This window comes from Cannabis sativa, chromosome 6, assembly GCF_029168945.1.
Source record: "Cannabis sativa cultivar Pink pepper isolate KNU-18-1 chromosome 6, ASM2916894v1, whole genome shotgun sequence".
In the NCBI taxonomy this organism is placed as follows: domain Eukaryota; kingdom Viridiplantae; phylum Streptophyta; class Magnoliopsida; order Rosales; family Cannabaceae; genus Cannabis; species Cannabis sativa.
The window spans coordinates 5660243-5673629 of record NC_083606.1 but is presented as its reverse complement, the minus strand read 5'-3'; the positions used below and the strand labels follow the sequence as shown (position 1 = coordinate 5673629).

The 13387-nt window shown below is 33.7% G+C and overlaps 2 protein-coding genes across 2 annotated transcripts; one reads left to right on the top strand and one right to left on the bottom strand.

Moving 5' to 3' along the window:
- Nucleotides 1-362: 362 nt before the first annotated feature.
- LOC133039114 (uncharacterized) lies at nt 363-5213 on the bottom strand. The gene is made up of 2 exons (XM_061117929.1): nt 4554-5213; nt 363-3192 (listed from the first exon to the last, which is right to left on the bottom strand). The coding sequence occupies exon 2, from the start codon at nt 3180-3182 to the stop codon at nt 363-365; it is 2820 nt and encodes a 939-aa protein (XP_060973912.1). The 5' UTR covers nt 3183-3192; nt 4554-5213.
- Nucleotides 5214-8839: 3626 nt separating this feature from the next.
- On the top strand, nt 8840-12853 carry LOC115694894 ((R)-mandelonitrile lyase 1-like). The gene is made up of 3 exons (XM_030621998.2): nt 8840-8921; nt 9238-9897; nt 10952-12853. Exons 1-3 carry the CDS (start codon nt 8840-8842, stop codon nt 11803-11805), a joined length of 1596 nt encoding a protein of 531 aa, XP_030477858.2. The 3' UTR covers nt 11806-12853.
- The last annotated feature ends 534 nt before the right edge of the window (nt 12854-13387 follow it).

Here is a 13387-nt window from a genome sequence, read left to right as displayed (position 1 = left end):
CTAAGTTAGAGATACAAGCTACTTCTTTCCCTTCATAGTATTGCAAGTTATAATCACCCATTGTGATTGTCCTTTTCCAGTCCTCAAGAGCCAAACATGCCAAAGTACTATGAGGCTTTCTACTTAGTGCATCAGCTACTACATTAGCTTTCCCGGGATGATACTGCAAAGCGAAATCATAGTCTTCCATATACTCAACCCATCTTCTTTGCCTCAAGTTCAAGTCCCTTTGAGTAAAAAGATACTTCAAGCTCTTATGATCTGAGTATAACTCAAATTTTACGCCATATAAATAACATCTCCAAATTTTCAAGACAAAGATTACCGCAGCAAGTTCTAGGTCATGTGTAGGGTAATTCTTCTCATGTGGTTTCAATTGTCGAGAAGCATAGGCAACCACCTTGCCGTTTTGCATGAGGACACCTCCTAATCCAAGACATTCGAAGCATCGGTGAATACCACATATGGTTCCTCACTATTAGGAACGGTGAGAACAGCGCCGAAGTTAATCTTTCCTTCAATTCTCTAAAAGCTTCTTCGCAACTATCATCCCACATAAACTTTACTTCTTTTCTTGTTAACTTCGTCAAAGGCATAGCAATTCGTGAGAAATTCTCTACAAAGCGACGGTAGTAGCCTGCCAACCCAAGAAAACTTCGAACTTCAGTGACATTCTTTGGTCTTTCCCACTGTAGAATAGAGTCTATCTTTGCAGGGTCAGCAGTGATACCATCTTGAGAAATTACATGGCCCAAGAACTTGACTTCAGTCATCCAAAATTCACACTTCTCTTTCTTAGCGTATAATTGGTGATCTCTCAATGTCTGTAATACTGTTGTCAAGTGTTCAGCATGATCCTCACGTGTCTTAGAATACACCAAGATGTCATCAATAAATACCACCACAAACTTATCCAAGAAAGGTCTAAAGACTCTATTCATAAGATCCATAAATGCAGCAGGTGCATTCGTTAACCCAAATGGCATTACCAAAAACTCAAAGTGTCCATACCGTCTCCTGAAAGCAGTCTTAGGGATATCTTCTTCCCTAATCCTCAATTGATGGTAGCCTGACCTCAGATCAATCTTTGAAAAGAACTTTGAACCACCAAGTTGATCAAATAGTTCATCAATCCTCGGTAAAGGATATTTGTTTTTAATTGTCATCTGATTCAGCTTTCTATAGTCGACACAAAGTCGCAAAGTCCCATCAGCTTTCTTGGCAAACAAGACTGGAGCTCCCCATGGGGAAGTACTATGTCTGATGTAGCCCTTATCCATTAACTCCCCTAATTGTTTTTTCAATTCAACCAACTCTGCAGGTGCCATGCGATAAGGTGCAATAGAAACTGGTTGAGCTCCGGGAATCAAATCAATGCAAAACTCGATCTCCCTATCAGGTGGTAACCCTGGTAAGTCCTCTGGAAACACATCCGGAAAACCACTAACCACTGATATCCAAGGGAACTGGTCTAAATTCCTAGACTCATCATCGATCGCAAACAGATTCCCATAACACTCTAAGTTTCTCTTTCCACCTAAACATGCCCTTAAGATAGGATTTTGTCTCACTGCACTCATGTTGGCTCGATAAATAATGAAATCACCACTAGGGGTTAAAAGAGTCACTCTTTTACGTGAACAATCCACAATAGCTTGGTATTTAGACAACCAATCCATACCAAGAATTACATCAAATTGCCCCATAGGCAACACTAATAAGTTTCCAGACAACTTGTGTCCCTCGAACACAATACAAATTGACCTACATATGGTGGATACCTCACCATGTCCCCCCATAGGTACACTCAAATGCAATGCAGGACTAAAAGTTTCCCAACTCAAACCCAACATACTAGCAAACATCAAAGATATAAAGGAATGCGATGCACCCGTATCAAATAACACATGAGCCCAAGAGTGTGAGATAAGAACCATACCATCGACAACTCCACAGTCGGCACCGCCCTGCACATCATCAACCCCAAGAGCGTAGGCTTGAGCGGATGACTTTGCTTTTGCCTTGCCCCTTCCCTGACTAGGGTAGCTTGTACTTGCACCAGACCCTCCACCTTGATTGTACCCTCTTTGACTCCCACTAGGAGCAGGAGTTTGGAAACCTTGTGAGTACCCCATGTTGAACCCTGAACCTTGTGGCCTGAACTGATGTTGATACTGAGACTGCTGGCCCGATTGGGGTGTGAAACCATAGGATGAAGACTGAGACTGGTTTGTCCTGGGCTGTCCATGAAAAGGAGTAGACTCTACATAGCTCCCTATGGGTCCCCCATGAGATGCTTGAAATCTTTGTTGTCGTTGCGGGCAATCTTTCTTCTTGTGACCTTGTTGACCACAAATGAAACACCCGTATGGTCCACTACGAGTCTTTCCAGATGAACCACTACTAGTGCTACCCCCACTAAATTGTTGTCCTTGGGACCACTGTCCTTGATTCTTCTTGGTCATCTTTCGGTCATTTCCTCTTCCTCTGCTTGTGTTCTTCTTCTCATTCCCTTCTACATGAGCCTCAGTTCGCAAGGCTGCTGTCACACACTCAGTCAAGTTGTTAAAGGTCAAAGGGGCTATTGGACCACGTATCGCAGGCCTCAAACGACGCATGAACTGTTCAATCACCAAGGGTTGATCAACAACACCAGGATATGCATAAGAGGATAGCTCTACAAACTTCATGTAAAATTCATTAACAGTCATATCCCCTTGTCTTAGACCATCAAATACTCCAATAAGAGCCCTCCTGTGAGATGGACTAAAATATTGTTCCCTGAAAACTTCCTCAAATTCTCGCCAAGTCATCCCATCAGTTTCCATTGTCCTGGACAAGGTCTCCCACCAATCTGCTGCACCACCCTCTAACTTGGACACAGCGAAAGTAACTTGGTATTCCTCAGGTGTTCCTATTATGTTGAAATTTTTCTTTATCTGCCTCAACCACCTTTCAGCTACCATGGGATCTTGTCCACCCTCAAACTCAGGCACTTGGATTCGATGAAAGATCTGAAAATGATGACTTTGTCGAGCGGCAGGATCCATTTGTTGAGCGGGAATAGCTCTTAAGGCTTCGAGAAGGGCGTTCATAGGGAATTCAGCTTGTGGAGGTTGGACATTAGCTTGAGGGGCGTCTTCTCCAACCGTTCTCCTTGTCTTCTTTCCTTTAGGAGGCATTTTCTTAGGTCTGAGAACCAAAAGCTAATCAGTTAGTGAGGATTGGATGCTAATAATATAAATATGCCTTATACATATAAATACCAAGATATTTATTACTATTATTATTTAAAATAAATCTAAACTATTTGGTGACACACTCCGAGGTAATTAAACCCGGTGCTCTGATACCATTTTTCTGTCACGACCCGAGCCCTAGGCTGTGGCAGATGTGTAATATCCATAACTTGGGTGGTCAAAGGTCACACTTTGACCCTTGTAAGAAAATAAAGCTTATAAATGATCCTTTTATTTATATTACAAAATACTAATTTAAAAGAATGGATTAACTCCTATATTAATAAAAATATATTAGTAATAAAATCAGGACCACTCATCAATATAAAAGAACAGTAATATTCCCACAGTTATGTAATCACCAAATAGATAGATTTAATAAGTCAATAAAATACCAAAATAATACCTAGCATCCATCATTTCCCATTTCTAACTAGTACATAGCTAATTTAAGTCATCCAGACCATCCATTTGTTCTTAAATACAAAATCAGTCTCATTAGAAGGTGAAAGAGTAAAATATGACTAAACTAATAACGACATTCCTTTCTCAACGGTACCATCCTCATCCACTAGCATCAAACTGAGTTCCTGGAATGGGAGAAAATAGGGGGTGAGCTTATAAAGCCCAGTAGGAAAACAACTAATATCAAAGGACCCTTGGTTTAATAAAATTCCTGCATGGTTAGCTTTATAAAAATAAAATGTCTCATCAACAGTATGAATATGTACAAATAAAATAGAGAGACCACAAATAATCACAAATCAAACGTCAAATGCATATCACACCGTCCACTAGACCCCTAGCTCTCAATACCAAATCATAGAAAACGACATCCAAAACCGGGTAGTCGCATCTGATATCCACCATAAATAACGGGGCTCAGATTTAATTCACTCCCTGTATGATTCTAGGTCTTTCACCTACGGTGAGTGCACACACCGATCTACCTATGATGACACAGAGACTAGGTCGTGAAACAACAATATGCATCGAACATGATCAACATGGCTCTCATCAATATAACCAAAGCAGGCAAATAATAAGCATAACAAAAGAACATATTCCTTTTTATTTTCTAGAAAATTCGGCAGCATAACAGCTGTATTTTGAATAAACCCAAAAATCATAACCTGCATAAATATTTGCATACAAAAATATATTTGGCACTCGGTGCCCCAGAACAGTCCAGAAAATATACAGATTAAGTTTTCAATTTTTCAAACAATTTTGTAAATCGTAAAAAATTAGAATATGTCTAATGTTCTACAACGCATATAAAAATCAAGTCCAAAAATCAAGTTGAGTCCCTACCTCTCCCGAGTTGTTAAACTTTTTCCAAAAGACGATCTTAAGCTCTCAAGTCCCGAGCTCCCATTGTTTAGTCCAAACTTACATATTACTCTCACCTAAGCGGTGCACATTAACAATCGGTGGCGGTAAAAATTGGTGTACCGGAAATGTCGCCGAAAATAGGAGTAGTATATATCAAAACGACCACCTCGACGAGTAGATCACACTCATGCCAACCGTTTGTCAAAACGGTACACGAGGTCACCGGAAAGTCGCCGGAAAGGGGCGGAGCTACAAAAATGTCACCGGAAAAAGTTGCGAACCGGGAAAAATGGTTTAGTGTAGGTTGTTCTCCTCGACGAGCTGAGTGTAGTGGTGAAAATCTCTCGTCAAACGGACGCCGGAGGTGACCGGAAAACCCGTTCAAAGTTTAAAATCCCAAACTTTGACTTGCGATCCCGAGTCAACGGCGGCGAGAGGAGCGGCGCCGCTTGGGGAGTGAGGTCGCCGGCACTTGGGCTTTCGACTTGTCCGGCGCGTTGGGTCGGGCGGTGGCCAGAGGTGGGTCGCCGGAGTGTGGTGGTTATGGAGGTTTATGGGTTTTTATTTTTGGTATTTTAAAGAGAGAGAGAATGAGAAATATAGATAGAGAGTGAGGGGGACGAGATGCTCTGTATGCATTCAAAATAAATTTTTATTTTTTTTTTATTTTTTACATACATATATATTATTTTATTATTATTTTATATATATATAAACCCATTTGACTCGGTCAAACCGAGTCTTTTCAATACGTTAACAAAGCTATGATATAACGAATCCATGATATATTCTTTTCTCAACCATTTCTTATTAACATAATTTGTAAAATATTATGAATATTTAATGAATTACACACATATTTAAATAAAAGATTTATTCATTAAATTAAAATTATTATTTAAATTAAAAAAATAAACAAATTCTCTTTATTAACTTTTTAATTTTTAAGTTAATTATTGATTTATTTAAAAAATAACAAATTACTAAACTTATTTTCTAAAATTAAATAAATATAAATTAATTATTTTTTTGAACAAATTATTATTATTTTGAAAATTTATATTATTTATTAAAATTTAAACTGATTTTTTTATTTATAATTTCTAGAATTAAAAATTTATCTTTATAAAACAAATTTATAAAAAATTATACCTTTTTTTTCATTATTCTCAATTTTTTATAATAATAAAATTATACCAACAAAAAATTACATTGACAAATTATTTTTTAAAAACTTAAATTAAAATTTTATTCATTTAATTACAATTTATATTTAAATTAAAAAATAAATAAATTCCTTTTATTTAATTTTTTTTAATTTTTAATATTTAAGCTATTTATTAATTTATTTAAAAAATAACAAATGACTAAACTTAGTTTCTAAAATTATATAAATATGAATGAATTATTTTTAAAAATTATTATTATTTATTAAACTATAAACTAATATTTTATTTAATTCCTAAAATTAAAAATTTATCTTTATAAAACAAATTTATAATAGATTATATTTTTTAAATTTTTTTATTATTCTCACTTTTTTATAATAATATTACATCTTCAACATACCCAACAAACTTATTTAATTCAAATAAAATCAAAAATAAAATAAAAAAAAATACACATTATTAAAAACATACATTTTACAAAAAAAAAAAAATTGTGTACACCTTTTCCAAGCTGCTAAGAACCCTTTTGCTCAATCTGAAAATAAAAAATATAAAATATTTTCAATTACAGAAATCAATTAAAAATACTACAAAATAATACAATACAATATCTATATAAATAAACTGTACATAATATATATAAGGATATGATTTTGTCCCGTTATTGTACTTTCACGGATTGTAATCCGTGATCTACGACAGCCGTCAGATGAGGGAGTTATTTGATTTGACGGCTGAGATTGATCTAGGGGTAATTAGGGTTAAAATGTAGAAACGTACCTTGACACTCATTTAATGTACCCTGAGACTCATCTAATGTACCACAGAATACATTTCGCGAAAGTACATCACGGGACAAAATCATATCCCAATATATATATATTATATATACACATTAATATATACTATGTACATTATATATGCATATATATAAATGAAAAAAAAAGTATACATATATTTTATAGATTTAAATTATCTATATATCTATAATACACATATATATACAGATGATACACAGATATATATATTTATCTATAATTCTCAAATTTATAACCCCTAAAATCATCTATATATATTTATACACAAAATTATATATATAATTTATAGATTTGTATATAAAACAAATTTAAAACCTAAAATATATATTTCTGTATATAAATACACATTATGTATTAAATTTAAAACCTAAAAACTATATATATCCTTAAATTTTTTCTATTCAAATATAAAACAAAAAAAAAATTACTTACCTAAAATGGGGAAAAATGGCCGGTACACGGTGGTGCGTCGTGGGGGTGGTGGAGAAATGGAGGAAAAATTTTAAGCTGAAGATGACGAGAAAGGAAATTTGGGAAAAATGGGAGAAGGGTCGGATGGGGTATTTATAGACACATTAGCGCCGGAGCATTAGCGACAGATGCTCCGCCGCTAATGTATATAGTATATTTTTTTTATTATTATTATTATTAGCGGCGGATCCCGCCGCTAATACCCCACCGCTAATAATTTTAAACTCAAAGGGCGTGATTTTTCCCGCCTACTCATTAGCAGCGGACCGCGGCGGACTGCTCGCCAGTAATAATTTTTCAAAACAAAATAAAAAAAAACTTCCCCCAATTAGCGGCGAAATTAGGGGTCCGCCGCTAATACTGTTATTATTAGCGGCGGAATATGTTCCCCGCTAATAAGTTCGCTGCTAATGGAGTTAATTCTTGTAGTGTTACCAGTTCGCTACTGCGCTGGTAAAAGTAGCTTTTAACAGCGCATTTCACAAACTGAGCTGGCAAAAAGATTAAAGTTTTACTAGCACACATTTGTAGTGACTAAAATCTAATTTTTATTACCAGTGCATTTACACACTGAAAAAAGTCATTTTTGCCAATATTTTTTATTTTGTGCTCACAAAAGTTCTAATAACAATGCCAACCCTTTTTACCAACACATATATATGTATTGATTATTCTCCATTTCAAAGATTATATTTCTTATTTCTCAAAATTTTTGAAAATTCTTTTTATGTATGATAGTTTATGATTTGTTGAATGAAAATTCTTAGTGCAGTACTATTGATTGAGTTGAAATTTATTGATTTTGTATGGGTATAAGATTTGAGGGGGTGAGTTTTTTGTGAATATCGATATCGATTATGGAAAACTATTTTTGCTATCTTCATGAGAACATTACAGGCCAACTTTATTTAGATTAGAAGAAGACAAATGAATACTTTTAATTTGAGATTCTAGGAGAAAAATTAAAACAGTGGTTGAGAAATCGACAAATGTTTGGGATATCGAAAAAATGGTGTTCTTCGGGAGGTTTTCAATCGTTTTGGAAAAATATATAGAGAAGGGGATTTAGACTGAGATGCCTTTGAAGCTTTATCATATCCTCCAAAATCTAATAATCAGATCCCTTTCAATCCATTGATCATTAACACCAGAAGATCTTGCAAAAGGGAGGCATTTTTTTTTGGGCTGGAAGAAGCAAGATCAAAACTGAGTGAATTTTTTTATTATTATTATTATTTTTTATTTTTTTATGAAAGAAGCAAGACCACATTAAATCACACCACAGTTCTAATATATATAATAACACTATAATAACACTATCATGCATGAGTTTATATACATATATATATAAATATATATATATATATAATATTTTGAGTTTTATATTGTACAAACCATTGAAAGAAAATAATATACAGCCAAAAGGATATACATATTAAAATGAAATGAAATAATTATTATATATCGATCAATATTGTTTCGATCAATAAAACTCAAGTTTTTTTTAGGAAAAAAAAAAGAACGGATCAAAAAACCATGTAATGGGAAAAGTATATGTAAGTGATCAAAGGAAACAAAATGAAAAACAACACTCAAAAAGTTTCTTAAATATAATTAAATTAAAAATCACACCATCACAATTATTTCAATTACTTTATTATTCAGATAAAAGTTATATTATTATATATTTGGTCGCCCTTGGACGGCAAAAAGAGGGATTTGGTGATCATCCTCATCTTTCTATAAACAAACCTTATTTTGTTACTTATATATGGCTTCAAAGTTCAAACACACAACATAATTAAAAATGGCCCTATCTCCTCTCTTCCTAATTCTTATTCTCACAATATTATTTCATGCTAAAATAAAGGTTCTAGCTTCTGATCATGGTACGTACTTCCTTCTATATATATAATGTTAAAATATAATGGAGTTTTTTATTTTTACACTTCAAAATAACTTTTTTTTTTGCATTTTATAAAATTCTACACATAAACTCCTATTGCAACTAGCGCTGCAACCTAAATTGCAACAAAAAAAATAGTATAGAAACTCCTATTGCAACTAGCGCTGCAACCACTTTATTAGAAACTCAAACCGTAAATTTAAAAAAAAAAAGTTAAGAAAATAGTATATGGGATAATTTCCCAAACATAATTATTTATGTATCTAACCTCTACTTAATTGATTTTGTTTAATAAGCAGATTTTAGTTACATGAAATCGGTTTACAATGCAACTGATCTTCCACTAGTGGAAGAATATGACTACATTGTGATCGGAGGAGGCACTGCAGGATGCCCTTTGGCGGCGACTCTTTCGGAAAAATACTCAGTTCTTCTCCTTGAAAGAGGCAACACCCCTTTAGCTCACCCCAATGTGTTAATTGCATCAAAGAATCTTGCTAATCTCATCGAAGAAGACGATGGTGATACACCAGCGCAAAGGTTCACATCAATGGAAGGCGTGCAGAATTTTAGAGGTAGGGTTTTGGGAGGGACAAGCATGATTAACGGCGGTTTCTTTTCAGAAGCTGACAATGATTTTCTTACTAAGTCTGGCGTTGAATGGGATTTGGATGAGGTTGAGAAGGCGTATAAGTGGGTGAGAGATAGCATAGTATCATATTCGAATTTGTCGGTGTGGAATTTAGCAGTGAAAGAAGCTTTGTTGGAAGCTGGTGTTGGTCCTGATAATGGAGTTACTACAAAACATAAGGTTGGAACTAAACAATCTGGTTCTACTTTTGATGATAAGGGTCGAAGGCATGGAGCTGTGGAGTTGCTTAATAAAGGAGACCTCAAAAACATGAAAATTGCAATTCATGCTTATGTGAAGAAAATCATCTTCTCCACTAAATCCTCAAGTATGTTTTAGTTATCTTGCATTTCATTTGAACATATATATTTGAAAAGCATTCTTATTTGGAGTTTTTACAGAAATTTTCAATTTTTTTTATTTTTTTTTTACTGTAGGGTAGAATTTTTTTTAAAAATACTGTGTTTTTTTTTTCAAAAATAATGTGCAAGTTTTATACTGTGTACTGTATCACTAGAAAAAATCTTACTTTTAGTCACAACAAAACTTGTGACTAAAAGTTAAAAAATTGTGACTAATTATAAATCACGATCCCTATGTTGTGACTAAAAAGTCCGTGGCTAAAAATATTAGTCACAAAAATTACAATTTATTGTGACTAAATGTATTTTTAGTCACAATACTTATTGTGATTAAAACTAAATTAGTGACAACTTGTAATTAAATACTATGTTTTAGTCACAAGTAACATTTTGCTGTGACTAAAAGTCACATTTAATCACAAAAAATTATGTTGTGACTAAAACGCTGTCACTAAAAGTAACAGTTTTTTGTAGTGTGCGTTAAGTTTCTATTGTTGTTCCACGGTTATTTTTTAGTTGTTCTAGTGTTATTTTTTAATTATTCTTTTTTGTTGTTTTAAAATTGTTTTATAAAAAAAAACAGTATTTTTATAAAAAAATTCCGTGTAGCAATAAAATTGTAAATTTTTGCCCAAAATTCAATATTTTTGTAAATTATCATTTGGCTCCTTAAAGCCCAACACCATTAATTTTGACATGACACATTATAATTAGTTAGCAATTTTTCATATAATATATTAAATTAAAAAATGTGAGATTCCATATTAAAATAACTATACATCAACTCATGTGGTGCATTGGCAAACTTAAGGTGAGACTCTTAGCATTTACTATTGTGTAATATATAAGAAGAGGAATAACAGTATATTCTTTTACTAATTTGAGCTCTAATATATTATTGTAGATGTTAGTAACCTTTCATTAAATTTGACAAATTAATTACTGATTTTTCTTCACTAAATAAATTATTGTTTCAAATGTATTATTATGTGTACTTATTATTGTTGTTTCAAGAAACAGATCCAACTGCTATTGGAGTTATGTACACCGATTCAAAAGGAAAATCACACAAGGCATTAATATGTAACAAAGGAGAAGTAATAGTAAGTGCAGGTGCACTTGGAAGTCCTCAACTTTTATTACTAAGTGGAATTGGTCCAAAATCATACCTCTCATCACAACATATTCCCATAGTTCATTCCCAATCAAATGTTGGAAAATTCATGGCTGATAACCCACGTAATGGTATTGATCTCATAATCCCATTTCCATTCCAAGGCTCATCAGCTCAAATTGTAGGAATTACTAAAGATTATTACATACAGACTTTTGCTTATAACTTACCATTTTCACCAACAAAATTACCTTTTGGTCTTTACCCTAACCCATTAACTCCACCTCAACTAAGTCTAGGAACAATTGTTGAAAAAGTTGTAGGACCTTTGTCCACTGGCTCACTCTGGTTAGCTTCAAAAACTGATGTTAAAGCCACACCGCATGTTCGATTCAACTATTTTTCTCATCCAACTGACCTCTCGCGGTGTGTTAGCGCGATGAGGAAGTTTAGTGAATTGTTGAAGACTAAGTCATTGGATGAGTTTAAATATACTGATTTGAATGGTGTTAGAGATTTCATGTTCTTGGGGCCTCCTTTGCCAACTAACCCTAATTCAAATAATTCATCGATGGAAGATTATTGTCGAAGCTCAGTTACAACCTTTTGGCATTATCATGGCGGATGCTTGGTAGGGAAGGTTGTGGATGGAGAATTTAAAGTTATTGGAACTGATTCACTTCGAGTTGTTGATGCTTCAACGTTTGTTATGTCCCCTGGGACAAACCCTCAGGCTACCCTAATGATGATTGGTCGGTAAGTCAAAGCAAATATTTCTATTTTTTTTACAATACATATTATAATTATTATAGTATTAGTCTTATATCTATTTTTTTAAAAAAAAGTTCTAAACAATTTATATTTTAAAAAATATTATTTAAAACATTTATTTGCACATGTTTTTTTTTTTTTTTTGACTATCACGAATTGAACTTGATTTTAAATACTATAATAAATTATTAAAAATTTAGCAAAAAAGTGTGTGATATTTGTTATAGCTATAATATAGGTCATATAAAAAAAATGAAATATAATTTTTCTTGGGGCCGAAAATAAAAGATCCCTAAGGTACAGGCAAAGATGATGCCCTTACTTTACAAGTTCAATTCCTATATATAGTATAATTTAATTTTTTTTAAATATATATAATTTTGTGAATTATTTTACTTTACACTAATTATAAAATAAAATAAATAAACTTCAATTATTAATAAAAATATAAATAAATTGAATTGAACTAAATTAAGATAGCATAAACATTCCTACTGTTTACACCAAAAGTAATCCCGATGATGTGGACATCAATATTTGACATGTGCCAATAAAAAAATATTTTAGAATTGAGTTGTCTCGGGTTATAACAAGTTGACCTAGGGAGCGTCCATAGTCCTACGTCCAGGTTGATTTCGGGAACTCCAAAATGTGTGTTTGGATCCTACTAAGTTATTTTTACCTCACTATATTTTAGTATTCTATACCATGAAGACATGAAGAATCCAAGTCCAAGGCGCAAGAGCTAAAAAAACACGAAATAACACCTTGGAAATCATCTCGGTGGCCTAGGGTTTCACCCAATGCCCAGGTTGACAACCAACTAGAATTTTAGTTTTTGAGATTTTCTTAGTGCAAATAAGTAAAAGCTTTGCACTGGGACATGACTTGGACATGTCACAAATATATATGAGACATTAGAATGAGATTCAGAGCACTTTTATTTTCGAGCACCAGGTGCCCTAGGCACCCAACGCCCAAGTTGACATATTATCAACCTGGACCACTTCCAAGCATCAAGCTGAACAACTATCCCAGGAATATATTTCAACTTCATCAAAAGTGAGGAGACAAGCACTTTCAAGGGAAGAAACAAACCAATCTGGGACCAAGAATAAGAGTCTAACTCCCTGGTTGACATTTTGTCAACCTAGGCCAATTCCAAGGAGTTTTTTCAAGAAGTCTTTCGGGCATATCCTCCGTTTTCGTTAGAGATTAAGATACAAGTATTTTTGGGAATCAAATAGAATTCTAGTGGCTTGAAACTGGACCCGGCGCCCAGGTTGACACCTAGTGCTGGACCCAACGCCCAGGTTAATATTTTATCAACTTGGGCTGTTTCCAATCATGTTTTCCAAAAAAGTATTTTAGGCATTTTTTTCATCATCGAAAATAATGAAGATACAAGTAAACTCAAGAAGAAAACAAGAATTCCAGGGGCATGAAAACTGAGCCCAGCGCGCAGGTTGGCAATCAACCTGGTGCGCTGGTTTTGATCATCCAAATGTAAACTCTGCTACGAGAATTCTCTCTGAAATGGTCAAAAACAGGGTAAGACCTTGTCCTTAATT

Coding starts and splice junctions, on each gene's coding strand:
- LOC133039114 (XM_061117929.1), bottom strand. CDS start 3,182: ATGCCTCCTAAAGGAAAGAAGACAAGGAGAACGGTTGGAGAAGACGCC.
- LOC115694894 (XM_030621998.2), top strand. CDS start 8,840: ATGGCCCTATCTCCTCTCTTCCTAATTCTTATTCTCACAATATTATTT. Junction 8,922..9,237: donor GGTTCTAGCTTCTGATCATG/GTACGTACTTCC, acceptor TTTAATAAGCAG/ATTTTAGTTACATGAAATCG. Junction 9,898..10,951: donor CTTCTCCACTAAATCCTCAA/GTATGTTTTAGT, acceptor TTCAAGAAACAG/ATCCAACTGCTATTGGAGTT.